Source organism: Camelus bactrianus, chromosome 21 (assembly GCF_048773025.1).
Source record: "Camelus bactrianus isolate YW-2024 breed Bactrian camel chromosome 21, ASM4877302v1, whole genome shotgun sequence".
NCBI lineage: Eukaryota > Metazoa > Chordata > Mammalia > Artiodactyla > Camelidae > Camelus > Camelus bactrianus.
In genome coordinates, this window is record NC_133559.1 from 17946384 (window position 1) to 17969307 (window position 22924).

The window sequence follows — 22924 nt, forward strand, 5'->3', positions numbered from 1 at the left end:
CCTGGGGCGACGGAACACCGCCTACCTCTTTCCAGCATCATCACTTCCGTTTCGTTGACAGATGACCCGGAAATTCAAGCTAATACCAGCCTGGGGTCCAAATAGTTTCTCTTATATTTTTTGATAAGGGTTTAACAAGTTTTCACCTCCTGAAGTCTTACACCATATGTTCTATGTTATTTGAGTTTAAATGAAGCACAGAGTGTGATTACCCTTTTCTTTGGGAAAAGTATTCCGGAAAGGAAACCCTGAGTAATCGGAAGTGATTAGTAGTGAACCAGACGTTTGATGTCACCAAGGCCTGGGCGGATCGGTTTCGGAGTGTGAGAGGAGTGTGCGGGGAAGTTAACCCAGGGATACTAAGCCGAAGAACCTGTAAAGTGAGGCCCCCTGCGATAGGAAGAGTAGGAATCTGAGAGGTAAGTCGACGGACGGGCTTGTGTAACTAAGTAGGGATTTTGGACGGGCACAGAGGTCTGCGTTGAGGTTTGGTGTTAAGTAGCTTTGGATTTAGGGAAAGGTTGTTTGTTGTTCCAGGCAGGCTTGTTCAGGCAGGGACGGAACGTCATTGTTCTTTCCAAGGGTATTTGCAGACCTGTTTTAAGAACATTAGGAGGAGGGTTTGTGACTTTTGAGGAAGGTAGTTATGGAAGACGCTGTGCCGAGTTATATCCAGTAGTCAGGAGTGATCGTTTTTGTGTAGAAACCGGTTGTCTTCTGGTGTCCAGTTCATCATATTCATAAATCACTGCGTTAGTGTCACCCTCGTTCTCATGTGCTCCACTGAACCTTAATCTATACGTAAGGCCATGTATACATTTCTAAAAGCATATACTTTGCCATTTTATTTTTATTACCCAGAACTGCTAATTAAGTTATCATGAATTTTTTGTCGTGTGTTAAACATCTAAACAGAAGCTCCTCTCTGATATATATATATGTGTGTGTGTGTGTGTATATATATATATATATATAGTGAACAAAATAGTGTAGTAATGTCTCCAGAGAATGTAATTACTTTTAAATTCCTCCTGTCATATCAATGATACAAAAACCCCTACAGTAACTACAGTGCTTTTGCTGAGCTACAATTAAGAACGCACATCTGATAATTTAGAGTGTACTGGTGATCTTTTAGAGTATACAGTGAAACAGAAATTTCAAAGTAAACCACCCCTAATTTTTTTTTTTTTTGAGACATTTGGTAGCCATATAATATCACCTGTGGAAAAGGGCTATGAGGGGCACTCGCTAAATGCAGGTTTACTGAATGCAGGAGCAAGTAGAATATCAGAGTATTTCAATTACAGGTACTTAGCGAATGTGTTTATATGGTATTGTTTAAATTCTTTCATTTTATACATTTTTAGGTTTTCTTCAGTAGAAGTCTTGGGGTGCATTTTCAGTTGTTAAAAAAAGATGGCTACTCTTGAAAGTTTAGAAGCCAAAGGTAAGTTTTCTTCTTTTGATGATAATTGTTTTTAAAATGTGAAATTTATGACAATAGGATGAAGAAATGTTTGAGTCAGGTAACCAAATCTCACAGAGCCCTTGGGAATTATTTGTGTTTCAAATTTCTTCATGTTTGTTTTTTAATGCAATGGTTACATCTCAGTACTTCAGATATACAATTGAGTATTAACATTATTTGGTAGTATATATTACATTACTACCACTGTTAAACATTTAGTGTAAAAGGAAAGTTTTACAGCCATGTTCTCTATCCACCAGGAGATTTAGATTTAAATAAATAAGAATATACATTTTTTAAGATTTAAGTAGATGGACAAACAACTAGCAAGTTTAAAAGACATTTTCTTATTGCATTGATTTGTTATGGCTACTATAACAAAGTACCACAAACTGATGACTTAAACAACAGAAATTTATTGTCTTACAGTTTTAGAGCCTAGAAGTCCCTCTGCAGTCACTAGGGAAGGATCTGTTCCAGGCCTCTCTCCTAGTTTCTGGTGGTTTGCTGGCAATTTTTGGTACTCCTTGGCTTGTAGACACATCACCCTGATCTCTGCCTTTTTGTTCATATGGCATTCTGCCTGTGTGTGTATGTCTCTGTGTCCAAACTTCTCCTTTTTATAAAGACACCAGTCATATTGAATTAGGGGCACACACTACTCCAGTATAATCTCATCTTAATTGATTACATCTGCAATGACTCTTTCCAAATAAGGTTACATTCTGAGGTATGGAGAATTAGGACTTCAACATATGAATACTTGGGGCTGAACACAATTCAGCTCATAACACTTGCTATCCACATTAGTTACTTTTTAGTTCTGTGTTGCTTATCATTTGTATAACATTTCATACTGTTGATCATTCCCACCTTTTGAAATACTTTCCTTGATTTCCATGACTTCACTCTTATTTTCCACCTACTCTGTGGCCCTTCATTGTCCAGTGCAGCCACATGCCTGGGCTATTTGAGTTTAAATTAATATTTTTAAAAATTAAAAATTCAGTTTCTCAGTTACACTAGCCACATGTGACCGGTGGCAATTGTATTAGAAAGTACACATATAGAACATTCCCATCATTGCAGAAAGGTCTATTGGACACCCTTTTTCTGGCTATAGTTTCTTTTTCATCTTCCTCTTCTTCTGGTTTGTGTTTTTAAAATCAGTTTCTTTTCAGCCCTAGTTTTCTTCTGTCAGGGCTGCGGTAATTACCTGTAAGAATGACTTCCAAATCTATTTATAACTCACATCTCTTCCTTTGTGATTCAGATCCTTAAAGGCTACTGCATTCTTCACTTAGACATAGGTAACAGTCTTAGCATGTCCCAAAATGAGCTCCTCCTGATTCAGGTTATTCTTGGGTGGAGTGAGTTCTTGGGCAGTCAGTAAAAGATGGGAAACTATTTTGTAGAAGCCAGTTTTGCAGCAAGCCAATCTCCAACAGCAAACTCTTTAAAGGGAGTTTAAATGTTCTTAGGAAGCAAGGAAGCAAAGATCAGAGTCACAGGGAGGCTTTTTATGAAGTATTAGAATAAGCAAATCAGAAACTGAAATGAAGGTAATAAACTTGGGATTAATGGGAAATAAGAGCAATTAAATGGTAACTAATATGAAAGTAATTAGCATGGTGCTTGGCAAAAAGCAAAAACAAAATATGACAATATCATTAGTAATTAAAAGTTATTGCAAGACCTCAGTGAAATTAAACTTTTTTATTATTTGTTGTTACCTGTTTGTAATGAGTTATAAAGCACTTTCACATACATTATTTCATTCGATCTTAATTTTACAAAGGTAGCTAATTCAGCTATTAGTCCTAATCCTACTTAATATGTTAAGTGTTGTCAGTGAAGAAGAGTTACTCCTATTGCATCGCCTGAGAAAAGGTGCACTTACCATGCTTGACATTTGTCAGTTGCCTGCATTTCCTGTAATTGCCTCAGAAGAGAAACAAGATTGGCTTAATGGGGATGGAACTTCCTCTCAGCAGACATCTGAGCAGTACTGTCATCATGAGAGGGATGTGTCCTTGCTGCTAGGGCTGTTTCTGAAAGGGAAACATGCAATAAATAGGAACAACTAGAAAATTAGAATTTGAATCCAAAAGTTTTCTTGGGAGCAAGGTTGAAATTAGAAGTAAGGAGATTAAAGTCAGTTAGTGAAAGTAGAGCAGTTAGGAATGTCTGAGATGTTTAAATATTTATAATTCCATAAAATAGTCTGACTTTTAATCCTAGGTCTGGGGACTAATAAGTATTAGGTGAAAAAGAATTCCATGGGCAGAAAAATTTGGGAAATGCTGGGTCAAAGGAGAGATTATACTACAGGACTTCTCAGATCCTTTAATGTACTAATGTACACTGCAACTCCAAAGAGATTTAGTATGCATTACTGCCCACACTTATTTGACCAGGGAACTCTTTATTTGTGGAGCCTGTGACAAAAGGAATGTTTGGATTCCAAGTCAGTAAACGTGGGCCTAACTCTAAAGTCCAATGTCTATAATATGTTTTTCTAATTTAATGGTAACTAAACTTTGTTAAGTGATATTGGTGACATTTAAAAGAATATTGATCTAAAATTACCGAGTCATGATTCCTAATTTATTTAACTGTATTATAGCTGAATCTGAACACATTCTGAAAAGTATGTTAGATTATAACTGAGTTAGGAATTAATGATGTAGTGTAGAGGAAAAAAAAATAAAGCAGTTTTTAAATGAGTTAGTTATTGGTTGTTAAAATGAGACCTTTTAGGTAGTGTGTTTTTCTTTTTGTTGTTTTCTTTTTGAGGGGGGAAGGAATTAGGTTTATTCATTTATTTATTTTTTTTAGAGAAGGTCCTGGGGATTGAACCCGGGACCTCGTGCATGCTAAGCATGCGCTCTACCACTTGAGCTGTACCCTCCCTGCTAGTGTATTAATGTTAACATTGATAAACGTCAGTGAGCACTTCTTGTCTGCACCAAGCACCATTTCATAGTTGATGATACAAAGATTAGGAGTCAGTCCCTACCCTGACAAGCTCTCAACAGTTTAGTCCATGAGAGAAACAAATTACTTTAAAATACTCTTATATTTGCATTATTCTCAAAGCACTGAAGGATAAGGGGAGGGTAAGGTTAAGTGATTTGACCAAAGTCGCACAATGCGTGGCAGTAGGAACTGAAGTTTTTGACTCGTAGTCTGGTGTTCTTTGTACTACACCATCCTGCTGACTTTGAGTATGTCTTCACAGATTTACAGTTTTATGAAAAAAGGAGAAATGTTTATTTAATAAAAGACTATAAAATGATATTCTTTTTGCCTCAGTATTCTAGAGCAAAGTTGGTAATTTGTGGCTCCTGGGCCTCCTGAGAATATTTGCAGTTTGGTAATAGGGAACACTAACTTTGAATCCCACTTAAGCCAAGTGTTATCCCAAATAAAAAAGAACTCTATTCTCATTATTAGACCTATATTACCAAGAGAAAAAGAAAAGAAAAATTTTACTCATTATTATTATACTTTAAATTTTATCTTTAAAATTTTATTTTTTCTCTTTATATATACATGCCTATGTAGTACCCTGAATTTCACCTCATGATCTACGAAGCCTAAAATGTTTATTGTCTGGCCCTTTGTGGAAAAAGTTTGCCAACCTCTGCTGTAGAATGTTATTTGGTCTCCCCCTGCATTTCACCAGTTTGGGGGGAAGGCAGTAGGAATGAGCCATAAACCTTCGATGTTTTCTTTGATAAGTGATCACAGGTGGAACTTAATGTTGGTAATAACTGAAGAATTGTTTTGTTGGCTCCCTTCAAAGAGTGGAGAAGAATAGGCCTTGATGTTTTGCTTTACTCAGCCATTGCTCATAATTATGGAGCTGGTACCGTAGATTGTTGTCTTCCCACTTGGCAGAAGGTAATCGCTCATGAATGTGCCCTGGATTGTGCCTAGTGCGTATGTAATAAAGGTTTCTATGTGTGTCACAGGGAAAATAGAATTATGAAAGTAAGTTACCGGGGGAGGACATGTAAAGCTCTGACTCCCACGTGCCCCCTTGCCCATGCACAGTAGCCAGAAGCATAGCTGTTACAGAGAGGGAGCTGCCATGCGGTGATGGTACCACTTTGGTACCATAAATGATGAGTAAGTAGAACAGTTTCAATAAAGTGAAGAGTAAATTGAGGTTGAACCAAGTGGGTTGAATTTCTCAACTGGAATTTTATGACATATTTTGTTTAAAAAGAGATTTTTGTTAAATACCCATTAATGTTTCTTTGCCTTTTAAATTTAATGTTAAGCATTTTGTGGTTTGTTCTTGAATCTCCATTACCTAAAATTCCAACTCAGAAATGCTATGGCTTGCCTAGAAATTGTATTTAACCCTAACAAAATGTCACACCTGCTTCTTGTTTCTTCAGCTTCAGTGGGCTTGAATGATATAGCTCTCATATGTCTTTTTGTTGTGTTTTTTTAATTATTAATTTATAGTTTATGATGCCACATTACATCTTAAATGGCAGAGTGTCTTAGTGATAAAATTAAATTTGCATTAGACAGAGTTAGACAAACTTAAAACCAGATTTTAAGAGCAAGGGAATAGGCCTTCACTTTTAGAACAGTTCAGTGGAAATTTTCCTTCGAGGTGCTAATGTGCTACAGCATGAACTAAGATATCAAACCCTTTATTTCACTTTGTGAAGTGTTCCTTTGTTCGTCTTTTTGAAAGTAGAGTCAGTCCTAAAGCCCAAAGTATGTCTTAGTTAAGGTATTTAATACAGAAATGACAAAATATTTTATTCCGTTGTAACATGTTTTGTTAAATAGAACACGTTAAGTGTACCTCAGATGTCTTTCTACGTCCTGTCTAACTAACATAACTCAGGATCCCCAGTACATTGCTGCATACCTAGGAAAAACTCCCCAAAAAATCTCTTAAATGAAAAAATAGTTATAAGGTCTGGTGACACAACTTTGTAAGACTCTAGCATAAGAGAATAAAAGTCAGAATTATATTTTATGGCATTATTTAAGCTTTCTTTCTCCCCTTAAGATCCTAAGTTGATTAGAGATTTTTTTTTAAGAATAATAGTAAAAGCAATAGGAGCTAGCATTTAATGAGTGCTGACAATGCCAGACACCATTCTGAACACTTCACATGTATTATTTACTTTTCAGTTCTGCATTAGATCATAGGAATGGTGCCTGCACAAAAAATAAATAAAACTAAGTAAAGGCATAAGTAATAGACCTACTGACACATTGACAGAGTTATTTCGTGAGGCAGTTTGACAATGCAGATCTTTACCTGGCACATTAATTATGTTCTTGAGAATTTATTCAAAAGAAGTAATTTAAAAGTTGAGGAAAAACCTATAGGCATAAAATACTCACTAAAGCATTTTTATAATGAAAAATTGGAAGGAGTCTAAATAGCCAACAGTAGGATAATAATTTATTAAATAGTGCTATATTAACTTGAAGGAATAATGCAGTCATAAAATGAAAACTATGAAGACTAGCAAACTGGAAAAATAAATTAAGCTTACAAAGTTAATTATAAGTATAAAAAATATTGAAGAAATTTGAAGTAATGGAAAGTTATTTTAGAGTTATGAGGATATAGGTAATTTTTTCTTACTATCTTTTAATAATGTAATGTTTTTAAAAATATTAATAGAAACTAGAAGATACGTGATTGTGTATGAAGATAACCTGTTCTACTCTGTAGTTTCTGTATGTATGTAACAAAGTTTGGAAGAGGAAAAATAAACTCATTAAAAAGGGGAAACCTAATAAATAAACCTAAGAAGAGTATTCTTGATAGGTATTTTCCTTGCTGTAAAACATCTTGATAGGTAATTTTTTCATAGCTTTGTTGTTGTTGTTGTTGTTGTTGTTAACATTAGCCTGAGCAAGCTTACCATTTCTTAAAGTTCTTTGCTGGAGAATTCCATTTCTAGGGCCAGGATCCAGAAACCAAGGTGACAGGAGTCTGTTTGAATTTGGAATGTTTATATATTATGTAATCTCTCTTTTATATGGCTTTGTATTTAAGAAATTCTTAAGAAAGGTTTAGTTTTAATAAGACTTCATTATTGCCCTAATCAAATTGATTGTTCTCATAATTGCATGGGTTATGGCAAAACATGGTTAATCTATAATTAGCATGAATTAATTAATAATTATAATACTTAATTGAGCAGAACATGGTACTGATAACTAATAGTAACTGAGACTAAAGACATACTTTGGCTTTTTTTTTAAAACTAGGGTTAAGTAACACTTTTGTAGAAATCAAATTTCTATAGAAATATTTTTCTACCACTTACTTCTCACTTATTATATATTACCCAGTGATACATGTTACTTTGTTACATATATGTCCTCTCTCCTCAAATTTCTGTGCGTAGAGGTCCCCACTACTTCACACAATGTCTCACCAGTATTAGGCACCAAGCAGCATGTTTGCTGCCTGTGAAACTCAGAAGTTTATCATTATCACATCTTGTATGTGCTCATCTCATCCACCTCCCCTTGTTCTCATGCATTAGAGAATCCTGGGTGCAAGGCACTTTACTAAGAATATAGTGGTTAGCAAGAGACACACAGTTCCTACCCTCATGGAACTTATATCCTAGTAGAAGACACAGGCAGGATATAATTAATTACACTGAAAAAAAAATGCCTATTTACCATTTTGATGAATAGTAAAAAGAGAAATGCAGGGTCTTTGCTGTAGGAGTATATAAACAAGGAACCTAGCCTAATCATGGAAGATGAGAGAAGGGCTTCCCTTAGGAAAGGTTGAACTGAGATTTGCAGTATGAGTAGGGGAGAGGGAGTTAGCAAGAATATTCCAAGAAAAAGTGTCTTCAGAGGAAGTGGAAGGTTTTGCTGCCATTGAGACATTAAAAGAAAATAAGTAAGGCTGGAAGTGAGGGAGTATCTGAGGGAGTGAATGGCGTAAGTTGAGACCCTGGAGATAAACAGAGGGCCAGATCACCGAGGGCCACGTAGGCCATGGTAAGGATCTTAGTCTTTGTCCTGACAGTGATGGGAAGCCACTCAGGGGTTTGATGCAGCACAGATCTGCATTTGTTTAAGCTCACTGTGACTGTTATATAAATTCTGTGGGCTTTTGCAGACTGATAAAATAGGGTCGTTAGCAGAGACAGTAAGTTCAGTTGATGGGACAGTAGTTTTGGTTTGTGAAGGCCTCCCAGAACAATTAACAGCTTAGCTCTGGATTCAGATTTGGACTAAAATCCCAGTTTGACACTGATGATTTGGACAAGCTATTTAACCTTTCACAGCCTCTGCTTCTGTCTACAAAATGGGTACTGCTGTGCTTACCTCATGAGACTTGTAAAAATTAAATGATACTGATGCATCTTGAAGGACTTAGAAGAGTCCTTGGCACATAGTAAATAGAATAAAAGCTAATTATTATTACTATTCATAGGCTTTGGCCTCCATTTTCTCAAATGTATGCTGGACTTGTAAAATAGCAAGGCCTCTAACTTGTAGCTCATAGGGATATTTCTGGATGGACTAATTTTGGAACTCCATGTAGGTTAGGTGTCATCTCAGCCTCCTTCCCAAGGTTTGCAGCATCTCGTTCTAGCATATCCTCCATTCTTTCTAAGCTCTAAACCACTCATTTTCTTGAGTCACTTAGTGAAGTTAGCCCTTTCTTGGAGAAAGGTGACTCAATGAAGTTCTTCTTACACTACTCAATTTGAGGTAAGGTAAAATAGGAGAAAAGAAACAAATATTTCTGTTATTTGGCTGGAGCAATGGTAGTATAGTGATGAGCATAGCTGCCTTCCAAAGGTTCTCTGAACTCAGGATGGCAAGATAGCTTTGGCTTATATGAGGGAAAATAATTTATTTTATATTTATAGCTTATATTTATTTTTATATTTAACTAACATTATTGAGGGTCCACAGTGTGCCAGGAACTTGATTTATTACATTCTTTCTTACCACACCCTGTAGCATAGTTGTTACCATCTCCATTTTGCAGATTAGGAATTAGAGATTCATGAAGGGTTATTTACCTAGGATTATACTAGGAGGTAGAAGCTGGAACCAAATACCGTATATCCAAACCCCTTGCATTTTCTACCAAGAGAGAAACCATTTACTAAATTTGAACTTGTAAGACTTTGTTCAGGTTTTGTTAACACATGGTTATTTTGTTAATTTTTACTCTACATTTTTGCCTTTTTTTTTTTAGTGGCAGTAATTCTGAATGTGAGTAAAGCAGGCCTTGGCATTTTCCTGGCATTTCTTTTCAGCGAGTAGTGTATGTTTTGTTTTCCTTTTTATAGTCCTCCTTACTTCAACTCCAATCCGAGGAGCGGGAGATGGAATGGAAACTGAGGAGCCACCTAAATCCATTGAAGTTACCTCTGGAATCCAACCTATAAAGCATCACATCCTTCAGAGTCCACGGAAGAAAGCAGTTCCATCAGAGAGCCCAGGAGTTCTTCAGCTAGGGAAGATTCTCGCTGAGAAAGCAGTGGAAGTCGAAGCTGTAAGAATATTAGTTCCCAAAGCCGCTATAATCCATGACATTCCCAACAAAAACGCAAAGGTGAAGTCTCTGGGACATCATAAAGGAGAATTCCTCGGCCAGTTGGAGGGAGCCGTAGAACCCAGAAAGGAACTTTCCGAGGTAAAGAATGTACTGGAAAAGCTTAAGAACTCTGAAAGGAGGTTACTGCAGGACAAAGAAGGTCTTTCAAACCAGCTGAGAGTACAGTCCGAGGTAAGAACAGCCTTAATAGCTTTAATGAGCGCTGCTCTTTACGCTTGGGCCTTCTACGCCTGCACGTGGGAAAACTGTATTTCCTCTTGGAACGTCATTTCTTACAGCTTGTCATTTATCTAAAAAGCTTCCTCTTAAGTTTCTCATTCATAGTGCCTCCAATAGAACTAGTTTATGTTGGGAACTTAAACTCTAAACCTGGTTGAAAATGAAGTATGAGGTACTTTGGATAAGAACACCTATAAGGTGTAAAGGAGGTGACAGTTACGAACTTGCAGACCAGAGATGCCTGACCAAGTCAGACTAGCTAGTAATCCTTGCTATAAGGATCATAAATTCCAAGTATTTTTGCCTATGTGTAGATAATACTCGGAATAAAGAGAATGGTGGTAAATGTATCTGTATATTCACTGTAAGTGGAAAACTATTTATAGTCCTTGATTCTGTTTCTTTAGTCTTTAGATCTTAGTCAACATAGCCTTACCACCCTCCACTTTGTTTCTCTGTTAGATTATACATCTTTTTACTAGATGTTAGCCTTTGTGACACCATGATTAATGATTCTTACCCAAATATGTTTCTAATATATTTAATAATATATTATATTTTTAAATAACTAATTTCAAATTAACAAAAGTAGTACATATTTACTTAGAACATTTTAGAAAATACAGCAAAAATAATGAAAATACTATCACGTATTATTGTACCATCCTACTATAAATACATAATTATACATATTGAGTCCATTTTTGCCTTATAACTTTTTTTAGTTATTAATATTTTGCCAGATCATGGACTATTCTATTAAAATATCATTAGTAGCAACAGTGTTCTTCCGTGGCTGCACCAATACCTTTTATTGGACATTTATGTTTTAACTTTTTACATTAAGAACATGCTTATAGACATCGTGAATTACTTCCTTTGCTTAAATTCTTGAAAGTAAAAATCCTAGAGCACAAAGACATGAATTCTTAAACATTGAAAATGATTTAAAAATATATAAAACATTCTGTCATATTTTTTAGCAAAATTTATTGGTTTAGTTTACTAATTTTTTGCCCTTAAGTGTTGCCTAGAGCAGTTTGTAATTTTATGGTAATTATTTGTACTCTTATAAAAAGAGGCTCAGTTTATATCCACAGGGACTACAGATTGATAGGTATATAGAGATAGAGATAGATGTGGCCTGTATATATTATGAAACTTAAATATTTAATATCACTTTTTTATATACATTTTTAGTAATGGAGGTCCAAATTACAGGAAACACAGTTTCTCTTTTGTTTACTTTGCTACATTAAAGTCACTGACGTTACTTTGAGCTTGTTGTATTGGTCATATTTTCCTCTAGGTCAACCGTGAGTTAAAAAAGCTGCTGGTGGCTTCGGTTGGAGATGATCTTCAGTATCACTTTGAACGTCTATCCCGTGAGAAAAATCAACTTATTTTAGAAAATGAAACCCTAGGTCGAAACATAGCTCAACTTTCTGAACAGTTAGAACGCATGTCGATACAGTGCGACGTGTGGCGAAGTAAATTCCTCGCGAGCAGGTATTTTCTTCTTTAAATAGTATTTCATTTCCTAGTTTTTGCTCTATCAGATCTTTGACCCATAATGCAAGAAAATAGATTGGAGTGTGAAAATGTCTTACTCAGATTGTCAAAGTACCTCATGTATTATTTAAGATGCGGACTCTCCCTTCTCTGGATGGTCCCGGCATCTCCTTAAATGGAAAAGTGATAGCATAAAGATCCTCTCTCATTCCAGAATTCTGAGTTATTCTTTCTTCTGTAGTGGAAATCACTCCTACTCCGATATTTAAGACCAAAGCAAAACTGTAAATTCAGATATCTAATAAATATTAAAATATTTTTTAGAAGTATTTTTCCCCACCTTCTATCTGGAGAACTCAAATATCATTGCCACTCCATAAAGTAATATTATTTGTCCCTCATGCTCTGTTCTCATAGCTCACTTAACTACGTCATAGAGCTTCCTATCCTTTTCTCTCCATGCACAGATAGAAAATGCTAACATCTGTACAGCGTACTGGATGAGGCTACTTTCCAACGGGGGAGAACCCCAGGGCCCTAGTCCAGGCCCAGGGACATACTGGTAGTTGGGAAGCTCTCTTATATATTACGAGTCTTTGTTTATTTACCTCCTCCCTCCAATGTTAAGTTACTGGAGAATAGGATCTGGGTGTTATCCACCTATGTATTTCCAGTGCTTTGCCAAGTGCTTCTCATGTAATAGTTTAATAACTATTGATTTAAATTTAATCATTTGGAGATTTCTCACAGAACACCAAAGGTTTATAGGCTATACCTTAAGAATCACTGATTGTAATGAATAAATTTTTAGGGAATCATTTCTTCATGTCTTAATATCTGTGATACTATCTAGTAATTTATTACCCTCTTGAAATAATTTGTTTCTAATTGTGCTAATATAGGATGCTATTTGGAGAAATTTACTGTTTATTGACTTAGAATGACTGTTTATTCTCATTGAACAGTTTGAGGCAAATCATGCACATATTTTACAGATTACTTTTTTTTATTTAACATTCACATCAATGCTGATAGTAACATTCTAAGGGCAGTAATAATTAAACCTAACTTCACTGATATTTTAGTTGATTTAATCTTTCAGTATCAAAATTATTTTCATTTTAAGGAATTCAATGGCTACTTTGGTCAGAGCCTTTAATTTTAGTTTTAAGATTTTCAGTTGATAAAAAATACTTGAAAATTTTGCTTCAGTTTCATCAATAGAGAGAATTGGTTAAATGAATTTTGGTACATCCATTCAGAAGAAAACATGAAGCTGTTTATTTTTTTTAAAAGGGAATGAGAAAGCTTTCTGTGTGCTAATACGAAAAAGTCACCGAGATAAATTATTAGGTGAAAAAAGCAAACTATCGAAAAGTCTCTATTAAATAATCCCTTTTTTATAAATAAGATGAATATATTTTAACACATACTTTTATGTTGATGTACACATATATTTTTTTTTCTAGAAAAATGTATTGGATACTTTATTGATTACTGATTATAAAAGGAGGGGGATCCTGGATAAGAGGAAAAACTTAGTTTTCCTTTTATAAAAGCTTCCTATATTAATTTAATATTTTTCTAAGGACAAAGAGGTAATTGAATGGTAGAAAATAATACATTTTTAGTTTTCTATACAATTTTCTGTATTTAAAAATATCTAATTAATGTCATTTTTTCCAAAATTTGATTAATCTAGAGTAAACTTAAAGCACGTTCCAAAGTCTTTATCTAAGAAAGTTAATTGTCATTTTGTAAACAAATATTTTAATTGAGTCCCTTTAATGAGTTCTAGGCTTATAAACATTTTATTTTATTTAATTTTTTGCATGTATCTTTCTGAACTCATGTTTTTGGTTTTTTATTTATTTATTTATTTTTAAACTTTTTTTTTAATTGAGTTATAGTCATTTTACAATGTTGTGTCAAATTCTAGTGTAGAGCACAATTTTTCAGTTATACATGAACATATATATATTCATTGTCACATTTTTTTTCACTGTGAGCTACCATAAGATCTTGTATATACTTCCCTGTGCTATACAGTATAATCTTGTTTATCTATTCTACATTTTGAAATCCCAGTCTGTCCCTTCCTACCCCCCGCCCCCTTGGCAACCACAATTTTGTATTCTATGTCTGTGAGTCTGTTTCTGATTTGTATTTATTTATTCATTTATTCATTTATACATTCATTCATTCATTCATTCATTTATTAGATTCCACATATAAGCGATCTTATATGGTACTTTTCTTTCTCTTTCTGGCTTACTTCACTTAGAATGACATTCTCCAGGAACATCCATGTTGCTGCAAATGGCATTATGTTGTCTGTTTTTATGGCTGAGTAGTATTCCATTGTATAAATATACCACATCATCTTTATTCAATCATCTGCCAATGGACATTTAGGCTGTTTCTATGTCTTGGCTATTGTAAATAATGCTGCTATGAACATTGGGGTGCAGGTGTCATCCTGAAGTAGGGTTCCTTCTGGATATATGCCCAGGAGTGGGATTCCTGGGTCATATGGTAAGTCTATTCCTAGTCTTTTGAGGAATCTCCACACTGTTTTCTACAGTGGCTTCACCAAACTGCATTCCCACCAGCAGTGTAGGAGGGTTCCCTTTTCTCCACAGCCTCTCCAGCATTTGTCATTTGTGGACTTTTGAATGATGGCCATTCTGACTGGTGTGAGGTGATACCTCATTGTAGTTTTGATTTGCATTTCTTTGATAATTAGTGATATTGAGCATTTTTTCGTGTGCCCATTGATCATTTGTATTTCTTCCTTGGAGAATTGCTTGTTTAGGTCTTCTGTCCATTTTTGGATTGGGTTGTTTGTTTTTTTCTTATTAAGTCATATGTAAGCTCATAAAAATTTTAAATGGTTTTTAGTGAAGGTTTAAAAACTGAGAAATCATTTGACAACATTAAATCTTTTTTGTGAGTTTTCAAAAAATGACAGCCACAAAGATAGTATGTTAACTTCATTACATTTCAGAGAATTTATAAGTAAGATTTTAATCTTTTCTAGGGTTATGGCAGATGAGTTAACCAACTCGAGAGCGGTTTTACAGCGTCAAAACCGTGATGCACAGAGTGCCATACAGGATCTCCTCAGTGAACGGGAACAGTTTCGTCCGGAAATGCTGTCTACCCAGAAGTATGGCACTTCTTTACATTCTGAACTCTTCTACTTTCTCCTGCAATATTTGTTATTGAGATAGTTCTTTAGTATTTATACATTTAATAACTTATGGAGCACATACTTTGAGTAGCATTTTAAGATAGATGCCCAAGGGAAGGAGGAAGACTAAGAAAACAGAAGGCATGCCCCTTATATTCTTAACTGGGGAGAGAATTAGTTATATCTGTAATAGAAGAAACCTCTGGATTTAAAAGTAGGTTTTGGTTGTACTTGTAGCAGTATAATCAGGGGAAAAATAGATACACATGACGAGCATCAGGGATGAGGAGAAGCATACACTATAGATTCCATAGACATAGAAAGGTATTAATGGGATATTATAAACGACTCTGTGCCAGTCAATTCAACAACTCAAATGGACAAACTCCTTAAAAGACACAAACTACCAAAGAGTATTAAAGAACAGATAACCTGAATAGCCCTAACCTATTAAAACAATTGAATTTATAGTTAAAAACCTCCGAAGAAAGGAAACTCCAGCCTACATGGATCCACTGGTAGATACTAACAAACATCTAAGGAAAAAATAAAACCAAATTTACACAAACTTGTTTTAGAAAATAAAGAAGGGAACAATTTCCAACTCATTTTATGAGGCCAGCATCATCTTAATACCTACCAAAACCAGACAGAGGCATTATAAGAAAATAAGGCCAATATCTCTAATGGAACATAGATGCAAAAATCCTTAACAGAATTTTAGTAAATCAAATCTAAGAATATATAAAAAGGTTTATACATCATGGCCAAGTAGTTTTTATCCCAGGAATTATAAGTTGGTTTATCATTTAAAAATCAACCAATGTAACTCACGAAAAAAAAATTTATATATACCGTATGATTATCTCAATAAATGCACAAATCAAATCAGTCGTTCTGTAGTATGGGAGGTGGGTATAGCTCAGTGATAGAATGCATGCTTAGCATGCACGAGGTTCTGGGTTCAACCCTCACCAAAAAAACAAACAAACAAGTTTCTAGTAGTTCTATAATACTGTATGAGTATACTAGTATACCTATGCTAAAATATGGTAGCCAAAAAAGGTCCTATTTGTTGAGTGATTTCCAGATAACCATAAGATTGATAAGTGCTTTAATCTAAGTTATTTTATCAGACTTACTGACTTATTGAACTGTGAGAGAAAGATAGGGGAGAAAGATACTGTAGGATTTCAGAAACATGTTTCTCATTTATTCAGCATCCTTGCTAATGTTCAGTGTTCACGTGCGTTCTCTGCAGACTGTTAGAAGAGCTCTTAGTCTCCTTGCAGTGGGGAAGAGAACAGACTTACTACCCCAGCGCACAGCTGCACAGCACAGCAGAACTAGCATTAACGAGTCACAAGTTGGCAAAAGCAGTAAAGTCTCACCTTCTGGGAAATGTTGGCACTAATGGTCAAAAAAAGATTCCATCAACAGTTGAATTCTGCAGCACCCCAGCAGAAAAAATGGCTGAAACGGTAAAGTATTTCTCTTTCATGATCTGTGGAACTTCTAAGTCCGTACTGAACGGTGACGTGTAATAATGGAAAGTGCTTGGCACTGGGAGTTAGGAAATACGGGATCAGAACCTGGTTCTCATGCTGATGAGCAAATGATCTTGGAGAAAATTGTTTCCTCCTCTGAGCTTTAATTTTCTCAAACATAATTATTCTTAAAGAGAAAAGCTGTAATTGCATATTTTTTAGCTACAGAACCAGTGATAATCCTTTTCTTAAGCTCATTTTGATATGAAAACCAGTATAAAATTTTTAAATTTAGTAATAATGAGTAGATAATTGTTTATTTCTCATCTTAGACATTATTTGTTTTTCCCACAGAGATGGGAATGTGCCAAATACTACAGAATCAATTAATATAGACCTGGGATCTACAGTCCTGGGTGAATTCAGGGTTCATGCATATGACCTGTCAAATACTGTGGACTCACAGCCCTACAACCACACCAAATTCACTTTCATTATACTCGATGTCCGACTCCCATGTCCCCATTATAGGACTTGCCATTAACCAGAACTTTTCTACTTTTAAAGTCTTCAGCTCACATCTCTCTCTCCATGATCTGTGATCTCAACTTTTCTTCCCAGCTCTAATTCTTTAATTCTGAATACCCTTGTTCCTTGATTACATCATAATTTTTATTCCCTTGATCCCTGCATGTTTTCTTCATCTCATCAGCTCACTCTCCTGGCCGCTTTTCCTGCCATAGTTTGCCTAGACTACATTCCTAAGTGCCTTTCTCCCTTATCCTTTTCTCGGTTACCCTGAAAATCCCACTCCTGTGTCACTTCAGCTGCTTACCTTCTTTGTTTCTGTATTCATCCAACTGTTACCCAGATTCAGCAGATGACTTTGGCTTCTAATTTACAGAAGAAAAAGAGGGCAGAGGCAGAAAATTCCTTCAAGGTCCCACTTGGCATCTAGAAGCTTAGCTGTATGGCAACCAGCCTTCCATTTATTTCTCTCACTGGAGGAGGTTCCCCTCCTCCTCTCCAAGCCACAGCACTCCCTCCAGGCTCAGCAGGCCTCCTACCAACAATTACTTACCTCTTTTGGCCCTTTCCTTTTGGCTTAAGAACATGCCCAGTGTCTCCCATGTAAACAAGAAAAGTGTCTCCCATGTAAACAAGAAAAGTGTTCCCTCTATCCCAAGTTCTCTGTATATGGCCTTATCACCTTCCCTTCACGCCAAGGCTCATGAACAAGTTGTCCATACTTATGTCCACTTACATACCATCCATTCCTCACCTCCTGCCATTGCTTATCAGTCAACTTCCAGTTCCACTGTTCTCAAAAAGTACTCTTAGAAAGGTCATGAATGTTTAAATACTTTGTCATGTTTTACTGTATCTAGCACGGCTTCCTTGATACTCCCTTTACTTATGTGACATTAGTCCTACCTGAACCTCATGCTGCCTCTCTGAACTCTTCACAGACTTTTTTCTCCTTTAAATGGTGATATCCCATAGGAACCTGTTCCCTGTGTTTTTCAAACTCCCTCAGTTTCTGAAATGTCATACCCTCCCAGCTCTCCCTACCTCTGTGAGCATTCTTTCTCAGTATCTGAAGGGAGGGGGGCATCCTCTTCCTGTGCCTACTCTTGAGCCTTTCCTTACATGACATGCTTTCTACATTCTCTAGGGATTATCCTAATCCCAGAGCTTTATGCTTGTGACTTCTTAGCAGTTTCCAATGTAGTATAGTCATTTCTCAGTAGATAGTGGCTGTCATTTTTATTATTGCCTTCATTCCCCTAATCCTGTTGCCTTTACAAATCCTATCAGTTCATTCTAATTTATTCCCTCTCCCAAGTTCAAACACCTGATCTACACACTAGACTTTAGCAACAGCCTCCTCCAGGAACCAATGTTCCTGCCTTGCTTTTTACCTGCATCCAGGCCATCCTCTCCTGGACAGAGAGTTTTTATATATAGCTACAACTGAATAACTATGCTGTACACCAGAAATGAACACAACATTGTAAATCAACTATACTTCAGTTTTAAAAAAAAAACAATTCCATCATCTTGGTACTCCTGTTCAGAGGGCTCCCAGTCTCCATTATTGAATCTGAATTATTTCATATTGTTCAGAAGGCTTCTCATAATCTATTCCATCTCCCCTTCTCTGAGATCTTTTCCCAGGTGTCCCTGCCCACTGCACTTCATGTGCCAGCGGTGTTAACCACTCTCATTCGATGGGTACACCACTGTATCTCATGTCTCTGTACATACTCCCAGCATCTCTCTCCTGGCCCAACCACTATACTGCCTTTAAGAATCAGCCTTCCCTGAATCCCACAGGCAAACCTAGATGCTCCTTCCTGCAGGCTTCCATTGCACTTTGTACATATATCTAGTATAGGTCTTTACTGTGTTAAGTTGCAGTTGGATTCCCCATCTCTCTCCCAAACTGTAAGCTCCTTAAGGGTGCGCACTATGTCTTGTTTCCTTGAGGTCTGGCATAAACCTTTGTACACAGTAGGTGCTCAGCTACTTACTGAATGAATCAGTTCTTAAAACTAAACTCATCATCTTCATTTAAAACCCTGTTTCTCCTTTTCTATTCTTTTTGTTGGGAAATTACATGGCTGCCTACTCAGTAGCAGGCAGTAGCATTTGGTATAATTACTCCTGATTCCCTGAAACACTCTCTTCCCTTGGCTTATGTAACGCTACACCCTCTTGGCTCTTCTCTTTTCTCTGACCATTCTGTTTCACTGTACAATGTTGCGTAGCCTCAGGACTTGGTCTAGATCCCCTTCTCCCAATCTTCTATCCACCATATATTCTCTCACTGAACAAAACTGACAGACAGTCCTATTTCCTTAGTGTCTCTTGGACCTTTCAGCCACATTGCTTCAAGGTCACCATTTTTTAGCTAGATTATTGCAGTAAACTCACTTTCTCTGTTTCCCTATGTCTGCTTTCATGCCCACCCCTTCCCTCATCCATCAGTTGTGTATAGAGCCATGTCTCTGAAAGGCACCCTGCCTAAAATCCTTCCCTCTCACCTTCAGGCTAAAATCTAAGTCTTCTATCTATGCTGTTATCTCAGTCTCCTTTCACTGTATTCCTTTGGCATTTTGCTTCTCTCTCTAAGGGCACATAACGTAATAACATACATAGAGTATTGGGATACTTTTCTTATTTCCCCTTCCAAATTTATATGCAACTTTAAGGTAAGCATTTGATCTTTGTTTGTCCTCTAGCACCTAACCAAGTTTCCATAAAATTGGAAGCATCTCAGAAACTAAATTGAAAATAGCAGTAATCCAGTAGAAAAATAGAGGTCCTGAAATGGAAAGGTGCCTCTTAAATGATGCCAGGACATTCTTAAATTAACCGTGGCTCTTTGGGTACATTAGTGACTTAGAAAGAAAAAAACCTGCTGGACAGAATGAATGCTGGGGAAACAGGCATCTCCAGCCATTTCTAAAAGCTCTTTTGAATAAGACTTACTTAGAAAGAGAGAAAGCTCTTCCCCCACTGCTTTTCCCAGTTCTTTTCCAATTGCAGTGCCCATCTCCTTCACAACATAACCGATCCTCCTCGTATAATGATGGTTGGGAGAATATGAACATGAGAAACAGGACTTATAAGCCAGACATGTTATCCTGGCCCTTAATCAGAGAATTTTTTCAAACCAAGAGTTCCTCCTGTTGTGGGTCTTAGTAAAGGAATAACGGGAAAAGTCAGAGCAGAAGAATTCAGAGTATGGTTTCCATGAATCCAGAAACAAAAACACGATTGTTAGCATAAAATAACTGCATATAAATTAGGAGAAATGAAAAGGCATTGATTTTACAAGTAAATGATTAAAAACTTTGAAATAATATTTCAGTAGACAAATGAAGGCAGAATCCCAGTTCTAAGCAGTTCAGTGAAGGACAAAAGGAGGAAGGTAGTGGGTACTTTCCGGTTAAGGATAAAAGTCAACATCACGTAAGGTAGAACTGATATAACCTTATTTTCTTCTATGTTTTCATATATCTTCATCAGTTTCCATAAACATTAATTTCATTATTTTTAAAAATAGGTAACCTAGGTAATAAAGTAACTAGACATCACTGTTATATTTAGAGCTTTTTGAGAAAAGGCATTAAGTTCTCTAATCAATCAAATTCATCAAATGTTATTTTTTATCATAGTTACACATTAATGAAATAGAACTTACTGGTATTTATATGTCAGTAAAACCAAGTCCCTATCACACACATCTGACATTACCTCTTATTTTCCTTAGGTTCTCCGTATTTTGGATCCAGTTACATGCACAGAAAGCTCACCTGACAATCCATTTTCTGAGTCTTCACCAACCACCTTACTTGCTACAAAGAAAAATATTGGACGATTTCATCCCTATACTAGATACGAAAATATAACTTTCAATTGCTGCAATCACTGCCAGGGAGAACTTATTGCCCTTTAACATTCAACGTGTTGGAGGCACACTACAGGCACTTGCTTGTTACCCAAGAGTCATTATTATTTGGGAGCTGGGGTTCTTTTAATGCTAAAAGGATTATCACTTTCTATTTAAATAATATATATCCCTATAGATATTTCATGTACTGGACTCCAGATTACCCTTTCTTAATAAACATCTCAGGGTAAGAAAAGAATGAAACTGCGCAGATATATTTAAAGTAGAGAATACTTTCCAGGCATTACATGATGGTTTTCCTAAAGGACTAAAAGAAAAAGATTGTATACCTTTCTTTGAGGCCCAAATGTATTGTTTCTCTTGCTATCCATTTTACATGGGCAGACTTAGTTTGTACTCTACAGCAAAGACTGGCAGACTGCAGCCTGAGTCACATGCAGCCATGCCCATTCATTTGCTGTTGTCTAAGGTTGTTTTTTTGTGCTACAGCAGCAGAACTGAGTACACACAGCACGGTTTGTGGGGCCAGCAAAGCCTAAAATACTTATTGTCTGGCCCTTTACAGAAGAAGGTTTCTGACCCTCTCTAAAGTAAAAGTTGCTGGCAAGGGTTGGGGAAGGAGTGAGGGAGGAGTCCTTTCCCTTTTTGGTGATTTTGTGCCAGGGCTACAGAAGAGTCTTATGGAAATACTATGGTGAGGGGACTATTTTAAAAATAAGTGCTATGTGTTAGGAAAATTTAAAGTATTTTAGAGCCACATTAACAAATGTTTGAGCAAAACATGTTCTCATGTTGGTTTTCGCAGGGGATTCCGTATTTTCAATGGATGCCACTTGATATGTAGAAGAAACATTTTAACTATTGAGCTCATTTTGGCAAATACAACACAACAGGAATATCCAATTTGATACTTAGGAAATAGGGTGGAGAAAGTAGGACCTTTCTAAAACTTGTACAGACTCAAAACTGCAATTCAGTTTTTACTATGTAATATATATTATTATTTATTTATGATGGGTCATCATAAAACACCCTTGTATTGGCCTTTAAAAATGTCTACAAAATGTTTATGCCAAATTACTATAATTAGCTGCAGAAGTACTTCTCAGAAAAGAAATTCTTTTAAAAGACAAATCTGGTCAAATAACAATTTTAGTATCAACTTAATGATATTTTATTTGGTCTGATTCATCTGAGTTATAGTTTGAAGTGGCAATAAAATTCTCTACCTTCTTCAGTTTGAATATTGATTTTTCCCCCCCAGAATGATGTGGTTTAGTTCAAGTCTTCATCCACCTTATACCATTTACAACTGATTCTTCAGCCTTTCCTTTAGGTTTACCTAGTATAAAAATTGGAAAATAACATAGAGAAAAATCTTTATAACATTGAATTTGGCAGTGATTTCTTGGATATGACACCAGAAGTATAGCAAAAGAAAAAAATAAACTTCATGAAAAATATAACCTCTGCACAGCAAAATAAACAACAGAATGAAAAGGCATCCTACAGAACAGGGGAAGATATTTGCTAATCAGGTATCTATTAAGAGTCTCATATCCAGAATAAAGAAGTACAACCCAACATCCAAAATACAACCCAACTGAAAAATGGGCAAAGGAATAGACATTTCTCCTAAAAAGATACACAGAGGGCAAGTAAGTACATCAAAAGATGCTCAACATCATAAATCATTAAGGAAATGCAAAATGACATCACTTCACATCCATTAGAATGGCTGTTATCAATAAAGCAAAATAACAAGTGTTGGCACAGATGTGGAAAAATTGGGACCCTTGTTCATTACTGGTGGGAATGTAAAATGGTGCAGCCACTATTGAGAACAGTATGGAAGTTCCTCAAAAAACATAGAATTACTTTATGATCCAGCAATTCCATTTCTAGGTAGATACCCAAAAGAACTGAAAGCAGGGACTTAGATGTGTATTTGTATACTAATGTTCATAGCATTATTCACAATAGCCAAAGGTAGAAGTAACACGTGTACTTTGATCGATGTGTAGAAAAG

General features: G+C 36.0%; 1 protein-coding gene across 1 annotated transcript; it reads left to right on the forward strand.

The window, feature by feature from the left end:
* The first annotated feature begins 82 nt into the window (after nucleotides 1-82).
* BLZF1 (basic leucine zipper nuclear factor 1) lies at nucleotides 83-22132 on the forward strand. The gene is made up of 7 exons (XM_010953833.3): nucleotides 83-419; nucleotides 1371-1450; nucleotides 9796-10235; nucleotides 11593-11792; nucleotides 14836-14964; nucleotides 16250-16469; nucleotides 20755-22132. The coding sequence occupies exons 2-7, from the start codon at nucleotides 1420-1422 to the stop codon at nucleotides 20938-20940; spliced, it is 1206 nt and encodes a 401-aa protein (XP_010952135.2). The 5' UTR covers nucleotides 83-419; nucleotides 1371-1419; the 3' UTR covers nucleotides 20941-22132.
* Nucleotides 22133-22924: the final 792 nt, after the last annotated feature.